Here is a 24462-nt window from a genome sequence, read left to right on the forward strand (position 1 = left end):
ATAGTGGGATCCAGAAAGAACCAACGGACAGGGCTCCCGTCCTCTCCTCTCCACACTCCTGGTACTTTTTATAGGCTTTTTTGGGTGAGCTTTGAGTGTGGGCAAGGACACAGGGGCCCCATGATCCCCTATTGCCCGGGGGCCCCATGAGTTGTCAGTCCACTCCTGTACTGCACTGCATGTAAAACATGTTCAAAATGCTCCTTGAAACATGCAATAAAGCGCACATATTTTCCAATGTATACGTAAATACTCCTTTACAAAACAGCAGGTTCTGTCCATTCTGTGAATAGTAAAGGTTTCCACCATTCAGCTCTGACCAGGGGCAGACTGACCATTCGGGCACCCGGGCACTGCCCGAGGGCCCGGGGTCAGTAGGGGGCCCCATGAAATGCCCCTGGTACCTTTTATAGGCTTTTTTGGGTGTACTTTGAGTGTGGGCAAGGACACAGGGGCCCCATGATCCCCTATTGCCTGGGGGCCCCATGAGTTGTCAGTCCACCCCTGGCTCTGACAACAGACACAATCATTTCAGTGAGCATTCCAAACTTACCACTGAAGAAAAAGCTCGTGCACTAGGCGGCCTCCCTTCATTACTTTCATCAGTGTGGGTGTGTGACCCAGAAGGAAGCTGAAAAAAAAAATAGTATAATATTTATCTGGCGTAACGTATTTTATGTAATAAATATAACAAACCTAATGAAATCCATTTATAGATCAATGCTGAATGACTAGTAAAATGAAAGTGTTACTAAATCCCCAGCAGTACAATCAGTCTGTAGATGCAGTAAAGCATGCGTGTTATACTCACTGTGGAACCTAAGGGGTTAATCCTCTGCATTGTGTAAAAAGGCTGTTTGATCCTGTCTTCTCTAAACTGCCCCTTCTTCTACTGTCCCCAATCCATCTGCTGATAGTACAGAGCTCTAGGAGGCTCTCAACACATGCTCAGTTTAGTATGTATTGCTAGACAGCTTTTGTTTTTTTCCTTTGGGAGGGTGCATGTGATCAGCACAGGGCCAATCAGCACTGTCCAGACAGAGGGTCAGGGGTCATGCAACCTCATAGCACAGTCAGAAGGAAATGAAAACTCCTCGTACAAGATTAACCAGTGCTCTGCTGGACACTGATAGAAGTCACAAGACTGCTATATACTGCTGATGAGAAAAGGTATTTAGCAGTTTATATTCACTAAAATAATTGCATTTCCATGTTTTCTGTACTGTGGGAGACCGGATATAGTGAATGCAGGGTCCAGGGAGAGCGGATATAGTGAATGCAGGGTCCGGGGAGAGGGGATATAGTGAATGCAGGGTCCGGGGAGAGCGGATATAGTGAATGCAGGGTCCGGGGAGACCAGATATAGTGAATGCAGGGTCCGGGGAGACCAGATATAGTGAATGCAGGGTCCGGGGAGACCGGATATAGTGAATGCGGGGTCCGGGGAGACCAGATATAGTGAATGCAGGGTCCGGGGAGACCAGATATAGTGAATGCGGGGTCTGGGGAGACCGGATATAGTGAATGCGGGGTCCGGGGAGACCAGATATAGTGAATGCAGGGTCCGGGGAGACCGTATATAGTGAATGCAGGGTCCGGGGAGACCGGATATAGTGAATGCGGGGTCCGGGGAGACCAGATATCATGAATGCAGGGTCCGGGGAGACCGGATATAGTGAATGCGGGGTCCAGGGAGACCGGATATAGTGAATGCAGGGTCCAGGGAGAGCGGATAAAGTGAATGCAGGATCCAGGGAGAGCGGATATAGTGAATGCAGGGTCCGGGGAGACCGGATATAGTGAATGCAGGGTCCGGGGAGACCGGATATAGTGAATGCAGGGTCCGGGGAGACCGGATATAGTGAATGCAGGGTCTGGGAAGACCAGATATAGTGAAGGCGGGGTCCGGGGGGGACCAGATATAGTGAATGCAGGGTTCTGGTAGAGCGGATATAGTGAATGCATGGTCCGGGGAGACCAGATATAGTGAATGCAGGGTTCTGGTAGAGCGGAAATAGTGAATGCAGGGTCCGGGGAGACCGGATATAGTGAATGCAGGGTCCGGGGAGACCGGATATAGTGAATGCAGGGTCTGGGAAGACCAGATATAGTGAAGGCGGGGTCCGGGGGGGACCAGATATAGTGAATGCAGGGTTCTGGTAGAGCGGATATAGTGAATGCAGGGTCCGGGGAGACCAGATATAGTGAATGCAGGGTTCTGGTAGAGCGGATATAGTGAATGCAGGGTCCGGGGAGACCGGATATAGTGAATGCAGGGTCCGGGGAGACCGGATATAGTGAATGCAGGGTCTGGGAAGACCAGATATAGTGAAGGCGGGGTCCGGGGGGGACCAGATATAGTGAATGCAGGGTTCTGGTAGAGCGGATATAGTGAATGCATGGTCCGGGGAGACCAGATATAGTGAATGCAGGGTTCTGGTAGAGCGGATATAGTGAATGCAGGGTCCGGGGAGACCGGATATAGTGAATGCAGGGTCCGGGGAGACCGGATATAGTGAATGCAGGGTCCGGGGAGACCGGATATAGTGAATGCAGGGTCTGGGAAGACCAGATATAGTGAAGGCGGGGTCCGTGGGGGGACCAGATATAGTGAATGCAGGGTTCTGGTAGAGCGGATATAGTGAATGCATGGTCCGGGGAGACCAGATATAGTGAATGCAGGGTTCTGGTAGAGCGGATATAGTGAATGCATGGTCCGGGGAGACCAGATATAGTGAATGCAGGGTCCTGGATTTAGTAACACTTTAAGCTCAAAAAACAATGCTGGTAATAGCATTTTTTGTAGCATTTTAAATCATTTAGGAGCATCAGCGTTTGATTATATTATTTATTTCAGGTACTTATATAGCGCTGTCAATTTACGCAGCGCTTTACATATATATTGTACATTCACATCAGTCCCTAACCCTCAAGGGGCATACAATCTAAGGTCCCTAACTCACATTCATACATACACATACTAGGGACAATTTAGACAGGAGACAATTATCCTACCAGCATGTCTTTGGAGTGTGGAAGGAAACCGGAGCACCTGGAGGAAACCCACGCAGGCACAGGGAGAACATGCAAACTCCAGGCAGGTGGTGCCGTGGCTGGGATTCGAACCAACGACCCTAGTACTGCCATGGCAGAAGTGCTAACCATTTAGCCACTGTGCTGCCCATAGTGTTTTTAGAGATCTTTCACACAGACGTTCCGATCGGGGGCCGCCTGTTCGTTTTTTCATTTGGACCCGATCGGAACCTCTATTCTCCTCTATGGAGCGGTGGGTGTAAACGGACATGTGCAACAGCGAAGCGGACACAGAGCTGTCATCCACTTGCTGAGTAGGAATCAGCGGGGAGAGCAAGCGGATCCACTAAACAGGTCCGCCCCGTGTGAAAGGACCCTAACAGTACATGTAGACAAAAAAGCTAGAAAAAAAAACTGTTTTAGTAGCATCCTGGAGTGTTTAGCGTTTTTTTTCTGCTGGAAAAACACTCCAAAAAAACTCTACAAAACAATTTTTTTTTTTTGCTTTTAGATGCTGAAACTCAAAAAATGCTAATAGCCTAAAGTAGTGCGCAGGGACGCATAGAGCCTATATCTCCAACAATGCAATGCAAGGTACGGAGTGCTCACCTGTCTCTGGGGGGCCCCGGGATGTGGTCATACTTCAGGTGGATGTAGTGGGTGTAGGCACAGTAGAGGAGGAAGCAGAATAGGATCAGCCCCAGTATAAGGAGCGTAGCCCAGGAGATAATCTCCCATAGTGTCATGATAATGGTCGCCCAGCTGTCACTTTCCGTGTGCGTTCTGTGTATGGGAGGTGAACGCGGGGCTGGGTCTTCTCTCTGAGCAGGAAGTGTCACCCAGAGGGAGGATTTGTTATGTCCATTGAGAAGGCTGGAGAGGCAGTACAGACTCTAGAATTCCTCTAACAGCCCCCAGCAAGCCACTGCAAAGACTTGACACATCACATGATCAGACTCTTTGGTTGTAAAGACATACTCCACCTTTTAAAAAAAAGTAATAAATGAACCCATATAGAAAACAGCAAAAAAAAAAATTTGCATTTATTAATTTGTAACATTTGGTTCTGCAAAGTACTGCCACCATGCTCGGGTGCAATGTACGGGCTCCTGCAGACTATTCCGCCAGCCCCAGGTCCATACTGATGTATCGACCTTCATTTAGGTCTCATTCAGGTGGGGGGTTGAGGGAGGTTTCACTGGCCCTCAGCTGTCCAAAAAATCTGTAAAAAAACACTGTAAAAAAAAAACTGTAAAAAAACACTGTAAAAAAACTCTGTACAAAAAACTAAAGAAAAAGGAAAAAAAACATTAAAAAAGTAAAAAAAAAACAAAAAAAAGCGTAAAAACTGTATTAAAAAACTGTAAAAAAAACACTGTAAAAAAAAACTGTAAAAAACACTGTACAAAAAACTGTAAAAAATTAAAAAAAATTAAAAAACTAAAAAAAGCATAAAAAAACTAAAAAAGTGTAAAAAAAACTGTAAAAAAACTAAAAAAAAAACATAAAACAAAGTAAAAAAACTAAAAAATGTTTTAAAAAAACCTAAAATATATATTAGTGTTGCCTTTCAGTGCTCATCACTGATGCCTGTCAATGCCCATCAGTGCCGCCTGTCAGTGCCTCCTCATCATTGCCGCCTATCAGTGCCTCCTCATCAGTGCCAGTCAGTGCCGCCTATCAGTGCCAATCAGTTCTGCCTATCAGTGCTACATATCAGTGCCTGTCAATGCCCATCAGTGCCGCCTATCAGTGCCCCCTCATCAGTGCCTCCTCATCAGTGCCGCCTATCACCACCCATCAGTGCCGCCTATCAGTGCCTCCTCATCAGTGCCACCTAACAGTTCCAATCAGTGCTGCCTATCAGTGCCAGTCAGTGCTGCCTATCAGTGCCCATCAGTTCTGCCTATCAGTGCCATATATTAGTGTTGCCTTTCGGTGCTCATCAGCGATGCCTGTCAATGCCCATCAGTGCCACCTATCAGTGCCTCCTATCAGTGCCCATCACTGCAGCCTCATTAGTGCACATCAGTGAAGGAGAAAAATTACTTATTTACAAAATATAACAGAAACTAAGTACAGTGTTGCATGACCGCGCAACTGTCATTCAAAGTAGGACAGCACCGAAAGCTGAAAATTGGCCTGGGCAGGAAGGGGGTGAAAGTGCCCGGTAGGCGAGGGGTTAATATAGGAAATGTCCTGCGGGGCTGAAGTTATGTATGACTTGTATATAAGGAACCCGGACTTTCCTGCATTAGGTCACATTGGCATTCATACCACATCCAGGTCGGGATTGGCCGTTTTATGGTGACAAAGGAAACCTCCGCTGCTATTGGCAATATTTCACTGAACTGTCAGCTCTTTGGACTTTGATCTCAAATGAAGAACACTTAGAATTCAAGGTGTGCTCTTATCATACAACCAAAACATTAATCACAGTGCTTCTGGGCTGAGGGTGTGCTTTTACTGAAAAACGCAGAATTTATCGGAGCTTCGTAGGGGAATCACACACTGTGCTGCCCGCAGGGGTCGGAGACTCGTAGGGGAATCACACACTGTGCCGCCCGCAGGGGTCGGAGCCTCGTAGGGGAATCACACCCTATGCCGCCCGCAGGGGTCGGAGTCTCGTAGGGGAATCACACCCCGTGCCGCCCGCAGGGGTCGGAGCCTCGTAGGGGAATCACACCCCGTGCCGCCCGCAGGGGTCCGAGCCTCATAGGGGAATCACACCCTGTGCCGCCCGCAAGGGTTGGAGCCTCGTAGGGGAATCACACCCTGTGCCGCCCGCAGGGGTCGGAGCCTCGTAGGGGAATCACACCCTGTGCCGCCCGCTGGGGTCAGAGCCTCGTAGGGGAATCACACACTGTGCCGCCCGCAGGGGTTGGAGCCTCCTCGGGGAATCACACCCCGTGCCGCCCGCAGGGGTCGGAGCCTCGTAGGGGAATCACACCCTGTGCAGCCTGCAGGGGTCAGAGCCTCGTAGGGGAATCACACCCTGTGCCGCCCGCAGGGGTCGGAGCCTCGTAGGGGAATCACACCCCGTGCCGCCCGCAGGGGTCGGAGCCTCGTAGGGGAATCACACCCCGTGCCGCCCGCAGGGGTTGGAGCCTCGTAGGGGAATCACACCCCGTGCCGCCCGCAGGGGTCGGAGCCTAGTAGGGGAATCACACCCCGTGCTGCCCGCAGGGGTCGGAGCCTCGTAGGGGAATCACACCCTGTGCTGCCCGCAGGGGTCGGAGCCTCGTAGGGGAATCACACCCTGTGCCGCCCGCAGGGGTCAGAGCCTCGTAGGGGAATCACACCCTGTGCCGCCTGCAGGGGTCGGAGCCTAAATGTTTGAGGCATTCGCACCACCATCATAAATAATCCCCATAATGTGTCTAATATGTTGATTTCCTTTGATCGTCATAGTCATCTAGTGGCCATGCAGCTCTTTTAGCCCTGGTTCACACTGATGCGGTGTGGAATTTGCAGCATTTTCTGTCACCGCATCAGAATCGCACCCCATTCACGCAAACCGATGCGGGTGTGTTAAGTTAACAACACCCCGAAAGCAGTCCGCAAAATGCAGTGCAATGTGCAGAATTGGATCGCATAGGGGTGAACAGGGGCGTCCCTAGGGTTGGTGTCACCCGGTGCGATAACACTTGGTGACAACCCCTCCAACGATCCCCGCAGAATGGATCGGACCTGCAGATTGAGCATAATGGATTGGACTCTGACCCATTATGCTCAACCCGCAGATCCGATCCATCCTGCGGGGATCGTCGGCTTGCTTTACAACTTACCTTTTCGTGGAGCGGGTCCGGTGTCACCCCCATATAGATTGCATGCCGACGAGCTCCTCAGGATGGATTGGATCTGCGGATTGAGCATCATGGATCAAAGTCTGATCCATTATGCTCCCCAATCCACAGATCCGATCCATCCTGAGGGGATTGTCGGCGTGCAACCTATAGGGGGTGACACCGGACCCGCTCCACGAAAAGGTAAGTTGTAATCTGCAGATTGGGGAGCATAATGGACTCTGATTCATTATGCTCAATCCGTAGATCCGATCCATCCTGCAGGGATCGTCGGCTTGCTTTAAAACTTACCTTTTCATGGAGTGGGTCCGGTGTCACCCCGTGCGTGCACCCCCCCGCACCTGCCTAGGGACACCACTGGGTGTGAATACCTATGTGATCTGATTCTAGTGCTGACCCAAAAAAGGGTCCTGCACGTTTTTGGTGCGATTTCAGCCATACATAATGTACGGCTCCAATCACACCGCACACAAATCGCATGTGATTTGTACAGGAATACGGTGCGGTTCCTGTGCGAATCACATGCAATATACCGCACCGCATGTATGTAAACCCACGTTGAGACAAGTGGTAAAGCTGCCCTCTGAAAAGCAATTTGCGGTGGATTTTAAACTCCTAATAATTATCACATTCTTCATTTGAAAAATTTAAAAAATACATACTTACTAGTCCAGGGAATACAGCGTTGTCATCCTTGCAGGCTACGTTCTCCTTGGGCTGCATTGCCCCTGAGCCAACATCTTATTTATTTATTGAGCCCGGGTTCACACGCCTGCGGTGCGGTATATCACATGTGATTCACACAGGAACCGCATATCGCATGTGATTCACACAGGAACCGCATATCATACGTGATTCACACAGGAACCGCATATCACACGTGATTCACACAGGAACCACATATTGCATGTGATTCACACAGGAACCGCATATCGCACGTGATTCACACAGGAACCGCATATCGCATGTGATTCACACAGGAACCGCATATCGCATGTGATTCACACATGAACCGCATATCGCATGTGATTCACACGGGAACCGTATATCGCATGTGATTCACACAGGAACCGCATATCGCATATGATTCACACAGGAACCGCACCGCACTCCTGTGCAAAACACATGCAAATTCTGTGCGGTGCATTTTCAGCCGTACATTTTCTATGGCTCAAATTGCACACCTGCACCAAAAGGGTGCAGGACCCTTTTTTTGGTTCGTACTAGAACCGGATCGCATTGGGTATTCACATCCATGAGTTCCGATTCTGCACATCGCACTGCGTTTTGCAGACCAATTTCAGGGTGTTGTTAGCTTAACATACACACCTGCAGTGGTTTGCATGAACGGGGTGCGATTGTGATGCGGTCCGGAATCCCACAGACACCGGTGTGACTTCTGCACTGCATCAGTGTGAACCCAGGCTTAAAGCGAAGTTCCACCCAAAAGGGGAAGTTCTGCTTTAAGACTTTGTCCTCTGCTCCCCATTAAGGATTGGCACCTTTGGGAAGGGGTACCCGCTCCCACTTCAGCTGCGATCACCTAAGTGATTGGAAGCGGAAGTTGTCCTTCCCCCCTCCCTCCCTGTATTCTTCCTTGTCACATGACAGGTCCCAGAAGACTACAGGGCCATTCACAAAGCGCAGCGCGTCTCGTGCATGCGCAGTGGGCACCCGGCTATGAAGCCACAAGCTGTCACAGCCGGGTGCCCACACTGAAGATGCCGGCACCAGGGAGAGAAGACGGCTGGTGAAACCAACTATGGTGAGGACACGGCTGGACCGAGGGACAGGTAAGTGTCTGTATTTTTGTAGCTGCTGACTTTTTTTTCTTCAGGTGGAACTCCGCTTTATAGCGCGCGCTAAATTTACACAGTGCTGTACATCTATATTGTACATTCACATCAGTCCCTAACCCTCAAGGGGTGTACAGTCTAAGGTCCCTAACCCTCAAGGGGTGTACAATCTAAGGTCCCTAACTCACATTCATACATACACATACTAGGGCCAATTTAGACAGGAGCCAATTAACCTACCAGCATGTCTTTGGAGTGAGGGAGGAAACCAGAGTACCTGGAGGAAACCCACACAGGCACAGGGAGAACATGCAAACTCCAGGCAGGTGGTACTGTGGTTGGGATTCGAACCAACAACCCGAGTGCTGCTAGGCGGAAGGCCACTGTTCCATTAAAAAATGGAACCTACCACAGGTCCCTGCCAGGTAACAGACTGGCAGAACAGGCAGAGACCTGGAGGATATATACTGTATGCAGGGGCGGACTGACCATTTGGAAACTCGAACACTGCCCAAGGGCCCGGGGTCAGTAGGGGGCCCCATGAGATGCCCCTGGTACCTTTCATAGGCTTTTTTGGGTATGGTTTGAATGTGGACAAGGACACAGGGGCCCCATGAGTTGTCTGGGGGCCCCATGAGTTGTCAGTCCGCCCCTGACTGTATGCACATGTGCGTGATCTCACATAACTGCCTCCTGTGACGTAGACATCCCAAGAAGCAGTGAGTGGCCAGTGACATCATCCTCGCCTAGGCAAGAATTCCAGAAATGGAACTAAAAGGTAAAAAAAAAGAGTATTTACTGCAAATAAAATCTGAAGAGCAGGAGTCAGCAACCAGTACATCGCAATCTACCAGTAGATCTCGGCCAGGTGACTGGTCCCGCCATCCCAGAGCATCAAACAGAGTGCAATGCAGAGGGACTACTTTGTAAAGTTGGTGCTGCAGTAGGGAGCAAGAGCCGCATAAATGAAATGCCCCCTCTGTGGTGCGGCTCCTGTCCTATGCAGAGTGATACCAACTGCACTCCACCTCTTATCCCGGCTAGTGGTCTCCAGAGTGGTGTCAGCAGCAGGAAAGAAGAGATCTTCAGGTCAGTGTGAAGCAATACAGAGGGCATGATAGTATAGGGCTGCTTTCACACTTTTGTGCTGCGGTCTACCCACCCTGCGGGAGCAGTGCAGTGTGCCTGCAGCCTTTCTGCGTGTTAGCTGCACTTAGTCATAGACTTCTTATATATCCTGCAGGAAAGTGCACCACACCTGCAGGCAGGGGCGGACTGACCATTTGGAAACTCAGCACTGCCCGAGGGCCTGGGGTCAGTAGGAGGCCCCATGAGATGCCCCTGGTACCTTTTTCATAGGCTTTTTTGAGTTTGGGCAAGGACACAGGGGCCCCATGATCCCCTATTGCCCGGGGGCCCCATGAGTTGTCAGTCCGCCCCTGCCTGCAGGATATTATAGAAGTCTATGGCAAAGCCCAGCTAACCCAGGAATGTCGCAGATGCACTGCGCTGCACCGGCAGTGCAGATAAACCTCAGCCCGTTAGTGTGAAAACACTTTATAGGGGGCTCAGAAAAGTAAGGATTCATTAACATTTGCAGTTTGGGGGGTGGTAAAACCCCATTCCTATGATGTGTTTTTACCGCCCCTGTACTAACCGCCCCCACTTTAGCTGCAGTGGCCAGAGGTGTACACATGTCGCAGCTGCAGCAGGAGTTATACGCCCTCGTCATGATTGGTGGATGTGGCACCTGACCCGATCAAGTGAATGAGGCCGCTCTGTAAGTGCCTGCAGCCATGCAGTACAGCAAACAAGGGGTTAATGCAGGCAGTGATGTGTTGCTTGCAGACCACTGGCTGTGACCCCTTGGACCCCGCAGAAGCATATAGTTGTCGGGGAGCTTGCAGAGTGGCCCCATTTACTTGAATGGGTTACGAATGGGTATCGACAGGCGATAGCACCCACCAAAAGCAACAGGGGGTTTTAATTCCTTCTGCAGCATGTGTATACCTAAAGGGGTGTGTGTGTAGGGATTTGGGGTGGTAAAAACGCAACTCAACCACAGGGTTTTACCACCCCCACCCCAACTTTACATGTGAACAAGCCTTAAGGGTGACATTGCCAAATGCAACTAACGGCTCATTCACAAGTGCAGCAGTTACTGCTGCTCCTCTGAAGCGACCCAAGTGTGTTTGACGGGTGGTGAGGAGGCGATATATTCCTTCCTCACCACCTGATGTGAACCCGATTGCCGTGGAATGAACATGATTGCGACACGGGAGTACAGCAATTAGAGATTTAAATCAGGTGTGAGGCGGTGGCACTGTGCCCGGTGATCTTTGACTTCTCCCTTGTTGTTCATGTAGATCTTCACCTCTTTAAGGTTGTCTATCTCTGTGCTAGAGGGGTTTTTCTTTTCTTGGAAGAGTGCATATGATCAGCAAAGGGCCAATCAGCACTATCCAGACAGAGGGTCAGGGGTTATGCAGCCTCATAGGACAATCAGGGGTGAATGAAAACCCCTCCTACAAAATTAACCAGTGCTCTGCTGGACACTGATAGAAGTCACAAGACTGCTCTAACTGCTGATGAGAAAAGAGATTTAGCAATTTATATTTACTAAAATAATTGTATTTCAATGTTGTGTGTTCTGTGGGAGACCAGATGTAGTGAATGCAGGTTCTGGGGAGACCGGATATAGTGAATGCAGGGTCCGGGGAGAGTGGATATAGTGAATGCAGGGTCCGGGCAGACCGGATATAGTGAATGCAGGGTCCGTGGAGAGCGGATATAGTGAATGCAGGTTCTGGGGAGACCGGATATAGTGAATGCAGGGTCCAGGGAGACCGGATATAGTGAATGCAGGGTCCAGGGAGACAGGATATAGTGGATACAGGGTCCGGGGAGACCGGATATAGTGAATGCAGGGTCCGATAGACCGGATATAGAGAATGCAGGGTCCGGGGAGACCAGATATAGTGAATGCAGGGTCCGGGGAGAATGCATATAGTGAATGCAGAGTCCAGGGAGAGTGGATATAGTGAATACAGGGTCCAGGGATACCAGACCAAAGGGCATTACCAGGTACTCGAAGTGCCCGAACCTAGTACGGAAAGTAGTCTTCCACTCATCTCCCTCCCGAATACGGACCAGATTGTAAGCCCCCCTCAAATCTAAGTTCGTAAAAACAGATGCAGTCTTGAGTCGCTGAAAAATTTCGGGTACTAAGGGAAGTGGGTAACGATTTTTTACCGTGATCTTGTTAAGCTCCCTATAGTCCACACAGGGTCTTAAGGATTTGTCTTTCTTCTCAACGAAGAAGATACCCGCCCCGGCCGGGGACGTGGAGGGGCGTATGAACCCTTTCTGGAGATTCTCCTCAATATACTCCTTTAGTACCCCCAATTCTCTTTTCGACAAGGGAAAGATTGGCCCGAAGGGTACCTCAGATCCCAGAAGCAGATCGATCGGACAGTCATAGGCCCTATGCGGGGGAAGATTGTTAGCTCCACGCCTGCTAAATACGTCAAGGTATTGATGGTAAACTGGAGGGACGAGTTGTGTCAGCTCTATGTCATTATCTACACATAATAGTGCGCGTGGAGCCTCCGGCTCAGGTGGACAACAATGCTCCTGGCAGTATGGTGAGCCGAACCGGAGGGTACCGGCTTTCCAATTAATCTGGGGGTCGTGGGCTCGCAGCCATGGAAGCCCCAGAATAATTGGAAACAGAGGGGAAGAGATAGCGTTTAAACAAGGGAATTCCCGATGGGTTCCGGAGATAGTCACACAGAGAGGTGGGGTCTCCCGGTCCACCACCCCAGACTTGATCCGGGACCCATCGGCCAAGAAAATATTGAACCCACATTCTTTAACCTGTATGGGGATCTGGAATCGAGCCGCGAAGTCCAAATCCACAAAACAGCTACAGGCCCCGGAGTCAACGATCGCTGTTGCCGTCACGACCCTTCCAGGGAGCTGGAATGGGATGGGTACCGCTAAATAGATGACATTGTGACTGGCTATAGTAGATCTGGCAGAGTAAACAGATGCGCACTTACCTGCCTTCACCGGACAGGAACGTACCATGTGGCCCGCTTCCCCACAGTAGAGGCACAGGTTGTTGCGATGGCGTCTCTGACGTTCTTCAGGTGTTAGGGAGGGACGAGCTAGCCGGACTTGCATCGGTTCAGGTGGCCCCAGAGTTTCTGGGTTGCAAATCCCTGTAGGGCTACTGACCTGTCCTGGAGCACGGGGTAACATCCATGCAGGCCTCAGACCCTGACCTGACCTTTCCATCCTGCGCTCCCGCAAGCGTCGGTCGATCTGGATAGCCAGGGTAACGAGTTCTTCTAGTGTGGCTGGTATGCCTACCCTGGCTAGTTCATCTTTTAGGGACTCGGACAGGCCTATGCGGAACTGGTTGCACAAGTCCGCATCCTTCCATTGTGTGTCTCCCATCCAACGCCTGAATTCAGCCGCATACTCCTCCGCAGACCTACGACCTTGTCTGAGAGCCTGAAGGGCCGATTCGGCTGATGCTGCTTGTTCGGGGTCATCATATAGAAGGCCCATTGCTTCAAAGAATGCTGACACAGATTCCAGCTGAGGTGGCTGCTGGGTCTCCAATAATCGATGAGCCCATTCTTGGGGATCGTCCAGTAGCAGGGAAATGATGAACCCCACCTTCACAGATTCTGTAGCAAATGTTTGCGGCTGCAGCCTGAAGTACAACAGGCAGGCATTGCGGAATGCTCTGAATTTGGTGCGATTCCCACTGAATCGCTCTGGGACAGGAACATGGGGTTCTGGCATAGATGTAGGTGCTGCTGGTACAGCCGGGGTTCCGGAAGTACTGTCGGCCGAAGATGAGGGAATAGGATCTTGAGGGGCCGAACTGGCGGTGGTCAGAGTCTGGATCCGACCGTCCAGGTGGTTGTAGCCCTCTTCCAGCGCCCTTACCGCCTGAGTAAGAGCCGCCAGGTGCTGGCACATACTTTCCAGGGGGGATGGTCCTCTTCCAGGTTCCGCCATTTGATGGCCGTTTGGTACTGTTAGGTGCCGCCTGGCAGAGTCTCTAGCAGCCCACTGCACGGATTTCCTCAGGGCGCGGGGTCTAAATCCCAGCCTGCTGTTCACCAGGGCCCCTGATGGTGGGGATGGCCTTGGTGCAGACTAGAACCAGGTCGCGACCCCCGAGTGCGTCCGGCGGTGGTAGAGAGTACTGGCAGGGGAGTGCAGGGACGGAATCTGATTGGAAGAGGCAGACAGACCTACTGGTGGTCGGGTGAGGTATGTGTGGTCAGACAAGCCGGGTCGGTAACGTGTGGGCAGCGAGGTACAAGAGGAGCAGGCAGAGAATGGTCGGGGTCACAAGCCAGGTTCAGCAGGTTGCGGGCAGCGCGGTACCAAGGATCAGGCAGAAGAATTGTCAGGCAAGCCAGGGGTTAATCAGGAGAATCAGGTCAGGTACAAGCAGAGATTGGCAATGGAATAACACAGAAACACAATCAGGAACAAAGCAGGTAAGACCAAACGGCAATCTGACATACCTGATTCCACATTTAAATAGTCCGCCTCGTGCTGTCATTGGTGTCCGCGATCGCGAGTGCGCATGCGCGAACATCGCAGCCGACGTGCGTGCCCAGATCCTATCGCTCACCTGGTGGTAGATGCTGGTGTTCTGCGCATGCGCCGCCCGACGCGATGCCGCAGAACACCCGCGTCCTGACATATAGTGAATGCAGGGTCCAGGGATACCAGATATAGTGAATGCAGGGTCCGGGGAGACCAGATATAGTGAATGCAGGGTCCAAGGAGACCAGATATAGTGAATGCAGGGTCCGGGGAGACCAGATATAGTGAATGCAGGGTCCAAGGAGACCAAATATAGTGAATGCAGGGTCCGGGGAGGCCAGATATAATGAATGCAGGGTCCGTGGAGACCGGATATAGTGAATGCATTGTCTGGGGAGACCAGATACAGTGAATTCAGGGTCTGATAGACCGGATATAGAGAATGCAGGGTCCGGGGAGAATGCATATAGTGAATGCAGAGTCCAGGGAGAGTGGATATAGTGATTGCAGGGTCCGGGGAGACTGCATATAGTGAATACAGGGTCCAGGGATACCAGATATAGTGAATATGGGGTCCAGGGATACCAGATATAGTGAATGCAGGGTCCGGGGAGACCAGATATAGTGAATGCAGGGTCCGAGGAGACCAGATATAGTGAATGCAGGGTCCGGGGAGACTGCATATAGTGAATACAGGGTCCAGGGATACCAGATATAGTGAATATGGGGTCCAGGGATACCAGATATAGTGAATGCAGGGTCCGGGGAGACCAGATATAGTGAATGCAGGGTCCGGGGAGACCAGATATAGTGAATGCAGGGTCCAGGGAGACCAGATATAGTGAATGCAGGGTCTGGGGAGACCGGATATAGTGAATGCAAGGTCCGGGGTTTAGTAACATTTTAAAGGGTTTTTTTTTTTTTTAAATAACAAACGTGTCATACTTACCTGCTCTGTGCAGTGGTTTTGCACAGAGCAGCCCAGATCCTCCTCTCTTCAGGTCCCCCATTAGCGCTCTTGGCTCCTCCCCCTTGACCAGTCCTCACACACAGCTGCAGCTCGGCCCCTCATTGGCTCGTGGCTGTAATTCACAGCAGTGGGAGCCAGTGGCTTCCGCTGCTGTCTTTGCCAATGAGAAGAGGGAGTCCCGGGGCAGCCAAATCTCTTGTGCACATCACTGGATTGAGATGGGGCCCCTGTGAATACTGGGGGGGGTGCTGCACACAGAATTAGTTTTTTACCTTCATTCCAACATTTTGTCACGTCATTGAGTGTTCTGATGGGAATTCCCATACAAATGTTCGTATGAACGTTTATTCGACACTCTACTAATGTATGGCCAGCTTTATATCGGTCCAGCTTGGCCCCATGGTACCATGTATATCTCATACCTGAGGGATTGCCTGCCAATCACTGTACTCCAGAGGCAGGTGCCCCTAATATTGGAGGGACATCAGATTAGAAATAGGGAGTTCCCAGCAGTGCAATGCTAAGCCAACCACCACTCCCTCTTGATAACTGACACTGCTGAGTGATAGGAAAGGCTCCACCCTGATCTCCGCCCCACTACTTTGCACACCTGATACCTGCAGTACCAGGCACACCTGTGTGTAGTCTGACAAGCAGGAGAACGTCATAGAGCCTACTGCAACCAGCATGGGGCTGTGGGATCTCCTCTCTTGGGCTGGCCTGATTCTGCTGGGCTTGGCCATCTTCTTATTCCTCCTCTACTCTGCCTTCATCCATTACATCCACCTGAAGTATGACCACATCCCGGGGCCCCCCAGGGACAGGTGAGCACTCGCTACTTTGCATTGGTGAAGATATAAGAGATAGAAATGTATCAAACATGCAACTTTGTATGGAAGACTAAAAAGTTTCAGGTAGTACAGTAAGCCCGGGTTCACGTCTATGCGGTGCGGCATGTCGCAGGTGATTCGTACAAGAACTGCACTGCATTCCTGTGCAAATCACATGCGATTTGTGTGCGGTGCGATTGGATACATATATTTTGTATGGCTCTATTTGCACCGCACCAAAAAAACGTGCAGGACCCTTTTTTGGGTCTGCACTAGAATTGGATTGTATGGGTATTCACACCTATGCGATCCGATTCTGCACCTTGCACTGCGTTTTGTAGACCACTTTTGGGTGTTAACTTAACATACACACCCGTGGCGGTTTGCATGAACGGGGTGCGATTCTGATGTGGTGTGGAATTCGCACTGAAAATGCTGCAAATTCTGCACCGCATCAGTGTGAACCCAGGCTAAAGTTCAGTTCACACTGAATCTGACTTTGAAATTCTGCAACTTATTTTTTTTATTTCAGTTATTTATATAGCGCCGTCCATTTATGCAGCGCTTTATATATATATATTGTACATTCACATCAGTCCCTAACCCTCAAGGGGCGTACAATCTAAGGTCCCTAACTCACATTCATACATACATATACTAGGAACAATCTAGACAGGAGCCAATTAACCTACCAGCATGTCTTTGGAATGTGGGTGGAAACCCACGCAGGAACAAGGAGAACATGCAAACTCCAGGCAGGTGGTTGCCGTGGTTGGGAATCGAACCTACGACCTGAGTACTGCCAGGCGGAAGTGCTAACCATGATTTTAAAGCCACATGTCAGTGTGACTTCAGGTGCCGCTTGGCTGACATCTCTGCGACTTCATGCACAGATATCTATGCGAGTCGCACCTGAAATCGCAAAAAGTTTGTCGAATCGGTGCAGCACTGCTAATTCGAAGTCTCACTTGATTTGAACAGTTCCATCGCAGACAGTAGGGTGCGACTTGTCATATGATTTGAAACTGTCAAAGCGCATGACAAGTTGCACTGGGTGCGACTTGCAAATTTCATGCTAAGTCGCACCCCATTGTCCGCAATTACAGCGTTCATATCAGGGTGGTTCCGACTTACTTCACTGTAAGTCGCATGATTTCAAAGTCAGGCTTTATGTGACCGGGGGGGGGGGGGGAACCCAAATTGGACCTGAAAGGTAACGAAAACTTACTTGCAACTTTGTATCAGTCCTTATTGTTTTATAATACAAGGTCATCTTCATAAACCGTCACTAAACTTTAATGACACATAATTCTGATGAAAGGGGAGCGCTTTTATTTCATTATATTTGTGTTCTCTCACCTGTGCATTATTCCTGTCACTATCTTGCTGAATATTTGGGAAAATTCAATAAAGCTCTGAAAACATTTTCCTGGAGGTATGGCCCTATAAAATGGCCTGTGCCAGATTTAAAAAAAATCGCTGTTACCCGTTTCAATAGCATTTGATGCTATTCCTGCACCAAATTCCAAAAATAATTACCTCCAGGACATAGATGGTGAAACCGGAGGTGATTAAGACCAACTTTACCTTGGCATACAGAGACAGGCAGAGTGCTGCTGTTTGCCACTGCTACCCCCTCCTCTCTTGTCACTGGGTATTAGGGCAGTGGGTGGAGCCTGATGGGGATTTTGGAGACACTAGTCCCCCATCAGGTCCGCTCCCCTTGTGATTGGCAGAAGGCAGAGGACGGATTCCACAGCCAATAGCAAGCTGTGTATTGGCCAGCTAACCGCCCACTGCCTGCTGTCAATCACAAGGATACCTTTTCTCATCAACAGCGTATAGAGCAGTTTTGTGACTTCTATCAGTGTCCGGCAGAGCACTGGTTAAAGCTTGTAGGAGGAGTTTTCATACTGCTTTGGCTATCCTATCAGTATGCATAACCCCTGACCCTCTGTCTTGACAGTGCTGATTGGCCCTGTGCTGATCACATGCACTGTCAAGGGGAAAAAAAAAACTCTCTAGCAATACACACCAAACTGAGCACATGCAGCTGCCCCCCAAGGCTCTGTTCTATTAGCAGATGGATTGGGGACCGTAGAAGGGGAGGATCAGAGAAGGCAGGATCAAACAGCCTTTTTACAGAATGCGGAGGATTAACCCCTAAGGTTCCACAGTGAATATAACAAGCTTGCTTTACTGCATATACAGACTGATTTCACTGTTGTGGGTTTAGTAACACTTTACCACCTCAGGGAGGGCATAGATGATGCTGGATGTCCTCCCCAGTTCATGCCCCATAGCTGAGGATCACGGGAAATAATTTTTTTCTAATAACCCTCATCTGGCCATAATGCGGTATTACTCCCTTTTTTTTTTTTTTTTTTTTTTTATGAATTAACAGTCAACCTGTAGAAAAACAAAACATTCGATTTGGCTCAGAATGAATGCACCAGCAGCTTCGCTAGACAAATTGCTATATATTTTTTTTTTTTTAAATGCACCCCATAGTGTTGTGTTCAACCAATCAGATGTTGGGGAGGGAGGGGGCGTGGGCAAGTCTGTGCACCAATCACTCATGAGGAGGAAGATTTAACAATTTTCACTGCACCTTAATAAATATTATAATTTTCAATGATCGTTCATTCACCTCTATTACAGCTTCTTCACGGGTCACTCCTCAACATTCATGAAAGTGTCCAAGAACAACGGTGTTATTTATGACACTCTCCTTGACTGGTAAATATTTTGGATATTTCTGTAGTAGAAAATGCTTCTTAATCATAAACCAGGATTATTCTACATCTTGTGGTCATCTCTCTTTACTCTGGAGAATGCAGTTTTTCTCATTCAGTACACTATGGATGTCACATTGGTGTACATATACATGCATCCAGCAATACAATGGGCGCATAGGCGGCTGCTGAATGAGTATTAGGGATAAGCCCCCGAATTTTGGAGGTTTGGCAAACAACCAAACTAAATGGCTGCTTAGCCGAACCGTATCGCTGGCTGCAGCTGGAAGTCACACATTTAGCAGCAGAAATGGCAGATTTCTGCTGCTGTTTGACATCCAGCCAGGGGCGGACTGATCATTCCAGCGCTTGGGACAGTAGGGGGCCCCATGAGATGCCCCTGGTACCTTTTTCATAGGCTTTTTTTGAGTTTGGGCAAGGACATGTGCCCCGTGAGTTGTCAGTCCGCCCCTGCTTCCAGCTGCAGCCAGCGGTTTGGTTCAACTCGGCTAAGCAGCCATTTAGTTTGGTTGCTTGCCAAAGTTCCCCTCTGGCTAATTAGAAAGCTGGTGGCCACATAATCAGTGACTTGTCCCAAAAAAGGAAAAAAACTATTCCAGACCCTTCAGGGCTGGTATGGACTTTAAGGGGGATCACACACAATAAAAAATGCAGCACACCCCCCCCCCCCCCCCCACCACCACCACCCTTCCCACAAACACAGCAAAAGCGCATCAAAAATGCACCTGCGGTTGCGTTTTTTTTTTTTTTTTTTTTTTTTTTTGTTTAAGTCCCATCCTTTTTTTCACATATACAAAACATACTGATAATGCAGCAAAAACGCATATGCGTCTTTACAGCATTTTTGCAACAGAGCAGTGTGAGAGCAGCCTTTAAAGAACGTTAAGGCTACGTTCACCCTAGCTTTGTCAGCCGGCATCAGACAGGCGTTTGGGAAGCATTTTTAACTCTTCTCCAACTCCTCCCAAAATTCTGCACATGGCAGCACACAGTGCATTAGCGTCACATCGCGGCAAAACTGATGCCTCTGGTAGAGTCAGGAGGAGTTGAAGCCTCCCATTAAAGTCTATGGTGCCGCTCTGCAAACGCCTGGCCGACGTGTGCTGTTGTGAGGCGTTTGCGGAGCGTTAATACCATTTAAAAAAAACAAAAATGATGTGGCGCTAATACCATGTAAAACCCCAAAAAATTAATGGATAAAATAATAAAAATATTAATAATGAATAAACACAAATCATACAAAGTGATAATAATGACAGGTGTCTATAACACTCACACAAAACGCGTGCAAATATAGTACATAAAAGTGCCAAAATAGTCCAAATGGGACCAATCAATGATGCCCAAAAAGATCCTAAAATTGGATGCAGAGGTGATTTGAAAAACAAACTAAAACTTAAGTCAAATGCAGGCCATAGACGGGTCGAAAACCGGCCGTTTTTTAAAAAACAAAACAAAAAATCAGTCGTTCAATAGGCCGACGTTACCACCAATGGTAAAAAAAAAAATCGGATGATTTTTGTCCCGTCTACGGCTGGCATTTAATTACTTCTGTCCCTGCAGAGAGCTCTATTATATTTGACATGTAAAAGTATAGCGGTGGCAACAATGTATCCATTTCAAATACAAATGTTTTTATTTGGATACAAATAGATACATTGTTGCAACTGCTATACTTTTTCATGTCAAATATAATAGCGGACTGGAATTCCTTCTTTCCCCCCTGTCCTTCCTTCTTTCCCCCCTGTCCTTCCTTCTTTCCCCCCTGTCCTTCCTTCTTTCCCCCCTGTCCTTCCTTCTTTCCCCCCTGTCCTTCCTTCTTTCCCCCCTGTCCTTCCTTCTTTCCCCCCTGTCCTTCCTTCTTTCCCCCCTGTCCTTCCTTCTTTCCCCCCTGTCCTTCCTTCTTTCCCCCCTGTCCTTCCTTCTTTCCCCCCTGTCCTTCCTTCTTTCCCCCCTGTCCTTCCTTCTTTCCCCCCTGTCCTTCCTTCTTTCCCCCCTGTCCTTCCTTCTTTCCCCCCTGTCCTTCCTTCTTTCCCCCCTGTCCTTCCTTCTTTCCCCCCTGTCCTTCCTTCTTTCCCCCCTGTCCTTCCTTCTTTCCCCCCTGTCCTTCCTTCTTTCCCCCCTGTCCTTCCTTCTTTCCCCCCTGTCCTTCCTTCTTTCCCCCCTGTCCTTCCTTCTTTCCCCCCTGTCCTTCCTGTCCTTCCTTCCCACGCATACAGATTTTGTTTTTTTTTTTTTTTTTTTTCAGCCTACAAATCGGCCGATATTCGACCAGTCTATGGCCTGCGAAAGAGTCCAAACTGGGACTGCACACACAAGTGCTACAACACCCCCCCAAAAGAATGCACTAAGGCAAAGATCCCAATCCACATACAAACAAAACAATGTGTCACTTAGAATTAGCAAAACGGTGCATGTGTGATAAGACCATAATATCAAATAGACATAATGTGTTTTCAAAGAATAAAAATGCATAACACAAAAAGGTAAAAATGGAACACGTATAACAAACAAGTCCCGGGAGGTGAATAACACCTATAAAGTATCAAACTCTTTGAAGGTGAACCAAAAGGTGATGACAGGTGTTATGATGATATCCAAAAATGACTGCAATGCCCGCTCACCTCCTTGTTTTGACCCACACAGGGCCAAAATGCCTTTAGGATCTCTACAATGGATCCATCATGCATGGGACTCCTCCAAACTCTCCACACTGATCTCCCCTCAAGTATAGGCTCCAAAGACTAGATCTCCTCTCCAGGCGGATATGCAATAAGTGGCCAATCATTCCATAAATTTTTAGAAGTGATGGCTGTATTCGTTTTCTATTTTTAGGCTTTCTTTCTTCTACCTTAATCTGGTGATCCAGCCAGTAGGTCTGTTGGTTTTCAGCAGAACAAGCCTCCTGTCTGAGGAGCAGCAGGTAGATGAACCTATAGGGGCGTTTGGCAAGAGTTAGAAATAAAGTCAAGTGTGAATGAGCCCTAACTGAAGTGTTTTTGTTGCAGGGTGTTGAAGTACGGCCCAGTTGTCCGTCTCAATGGCTTACACAAGGTTTTCATACTTGTTACTGATCCTGAAGGAATAAAGGTAAGTACGGACCAGGGGCGGACTGACCATTTGAGCACTCGGGCACTGCCCAAGGGCCCGGGATCAGTAGGGGGCCCCATGAGATTCCCCTGGTACCTTTTCATAGGCTTTTTTTGGGTGTGGGTGAGGACACACGGGCCCCATGATACCTTATTGCCTGGGGGCCCCATGAGTTTTCAGTCTGCCCCTGGTGTGGACCCTGCACCTGTCATCCAAGACCACACTCAGATCCCCTCTACTGGTAGGACCTGGATACTGCAATCGTCTTGACGAATTATTCTGCATTTCCTATTGATTTAGGAACTCTTGATGTCGTCAAAGCACCCGAAGGACCAGTTTTATGAAGAAATATTCTACTTGTTTGGAGTACGGTAAGTGGCACAGACAGGATTATAACTAACAGAGAGGGCTCCTGTGGCAAAATGTAAAAAGGTACACCCCCCCCCCCCCATCTGCTGCCTTTGCATCTTAAGGGGAGCAGCTGTGGTGGGGGTGGTAAAACCGCAGCTAAGCCATGTGTTTTTACTGCCCCTCAACCACAAGTGTAAAACTAGCCTTATAGACTCAACCAGCATATTAAAGTAAATGAAGAAAAAGGTCAAGAAATACAAATAATGCTTTATCTATAGAATGTGGTGTGTATGCACAGGTGGTGAACAAAGGGAGGGGGGGGGGGGGTCGTCAAAGTAGCTGATCTGGTTACAGGGGTTTTGGTGTCTATGTTTTTAGGCACAAAATCATTTAGGAAAGTATAGAATCTAGGATTCAGGGGTTACAGCTAGGGTTAAGTGCAGGGGCAGACTGACCATTTGGAAGCTCGGGCACTGCCCGAGGGCCGGGGTCAGTAGGGGGTCACATGAGATGCCCCTGGTACACTTTTTTTTTTTTTTTTTTTTTTTTTTTTTTCTTTTTTTTTTTCACAGGCTTTTTTTGAGTTTGGGCAAGGACACAGGGGCCCCATGATCCCCTATTGCCCGGGGGCCCCATGAGTTGTCAGTCCGCCCCTGGTTAAGTGTTACATTGGGGTTTGGATTAAAGGTTAAAGTGACACTATACTCTTAAAAGATTATTCAAAATTCCTTTTTAAAAAAAGTTTCCTCCCAAATTCCTGGTTTTTGCTGCTGCGATCTGACTTACTGTTGAAGGATGGCTACGTTCGTTCTCCATGGTCCCACTGTAGGAACGTAGCCAGCCTCTCGATGAACTATAGACTACTATGGGGTGTGTAGAACAGTGTACATGACTGCAACTAATGTTCACTGCTCGTTCCAAGCAAATGGAAGTTGAGGGGGAAAAGGTTTGGGAGCTCATGGAAGATGTTACAAGCAGGCAGAAAAACACAGTAAGAAACAATTGAATAGTAAATAGATGACAGGGCTATAAAGTAGTGGATTGTGTATTGGAGAACAAGGATATTGATTTGTGGTGGTGTAGGTGGTCTATGGGTAATTGGGGCCACATTCACACAGATGATTAGGGCCATGCCTGCCAAGCATCAGCATATTTCTGCACAGGAAGTTATCAGCTAACTGGATTTCTGGCAGGTTTTTTTTTTTTTTTAAAAAATCTGCATTTATTGAACAGATTGAGTACAACCCTTTTTGGAGTTGATTTATTAAAGACAAACTGCACTCTGCAAGAGCAGTTGCTCCAGAGCTTAGTAAATGAGCAGAAGCTCTGCTGACTTCCATTGTCCAATCATGTGCAAGCAACATAATTTTTTTTTTTTTTTTTTGTAATTTTTCCTTGCCTGTGATTTGGGAGTTCTTTGCAAAGTGAAGCTTAACCTCCATCTAAGCTGTGGAACAACTGCACTTGCAGAGTGCACAGCCCATTTGCCTTTAGTAAATCAACCCCTTTCAATGGTATATTTAACCAGGGCTTTTTCTCCGCAGGAATGCGGGGGGGAATGCAGTTCCAGCACTGAATGTATGTAATGGCAAGGGCAACTGGGGTGTGCTGGAGAGTCTATTGATGTTGGCTGTTGGGGATCTACTGAGGGAGGGATCTATTGTTGCTGGCTGCTGGGGGATATATTGTTGTTGAAGGGGATCTATTTTTGCATAGTGGTGTATTGTTGGAGAGGTCTATTGTTATGGAGGGGGTCAGTTGCTGGCTGTTGGAGTATATTAATGCTAGCTTCTGGGAGACCTACTGTTGTTGCTGGGGTAGTATTTTGTTGCAGGGATCAATTGTTGCTGGGGGGGCTTTATTGTTGCTAGGGGAATCTATTGTTGCGGGGCATCTATTGGTGCTGGCTTCAGGGGATTTAGTTTCCATTTTATACTGTTCTTGTTATTAAATTACTTGGCACAAAAAAATGATACTTGACTCCATATTCTTTAAAAGGAGCAGTAGTTGAAGGTGGGTAGGGACCAAGGGACGTTCCTCGAAGGTGGGTAGGGACGTTCCTCGAAGGTGGGTAGGGACGTTCCTCGAAGGTGGGTAGGGACGTTCCTCGAAGGTGGGTAGGGACGTTCCTCGAAGGTGGGTAGGGACGTTCCTCGAAGGTGGGTAGGGACGTTCCTCGAAGGTGGGTAGGGACGTTCCTCGAAGGTGGGTAGGGACGTTCCTCGAAGGTGGGTAGGGACGTTCCTCGAAGGT

The 24462-nt window shown here is 48.8% G+C and overlaps 2 protein-coding genes across 4 annotated transcripts in view; one reads left to right on the top strand and one right to left on the bottom strand.

The window, feature by feature from the left end:
- The window catches only part of LOC149440098 (cholesterol 24-hydroxylase-like), a 39299-nt gene extending 35436 nt beyond the window's left edge, over positions 1 to 3863 (bottom strand). For 2 of the 3 annotated variants that reach the window (XM_089658913.1, XM_089658912.1), the window contains exons 1-2: positions 3643 to 3862; positions 554 to 631 (exon numbers count right to left, since the gene is read on the bottom strand). In XM_089658913.1, coding sequence (XP_089515039.1) covers positions 554 to 631; positions 3643 to 3779 — 215 coding nt within the window. In that variant the 5' untranslated portion in view covers positions 3780 to 3862. Of the gene's footprint in view, positions 1 to 553; positions 632 to 3642 lie in introns of all 3 variants that reach the window. The other variant, XM_089658914.1, reaches the window with a different exon arrangement.
- Positions 3864 to 15824: 11961 nt separating this feature from the next.
- Positions 15825 to 24462, top strand: part of LOC149440099 (cholesterol 24-hydroxylase-like) — a 29155-nt gene continuing 20517 nt past the window's right edge. Inside the window, exons 1-4 of the mRNA XM_089658943.1 lie at positions 15825 to 16006; positions 18674 to 18751; positions 21777 to 21858; positions 22159 to 22229. Of these exons, the coding sequence (XP_089515069.1) occupies positions 15870 to 16006; positions 18674 to 18751; positions 21777 to 21858; positions 22159 to 22229 (368 nt within the window). The 5' untranslated portion in view covers positions 15825 to 15869. The remainder of the gene's footprint in view (positions 16007 to 18673; positions 18752 to 21776; positions 21859 to 22158; positions 22230 to 24462) is intronic.

Source organism: Staurois parvus, unplaced genomic scaffold (assembly GCF_062004578.1).
Source record: "Staurois parvus isolate SC_StPar_1 unplaced genomic scaffold, SC_StPar_1.0 ptg001112l, whole genome shotgun sequence".
NCBI lineage: Eukaryota > Metazoa > Chordata > Amphibia > Anura > Ranidae > Staurois > Staurois parvus.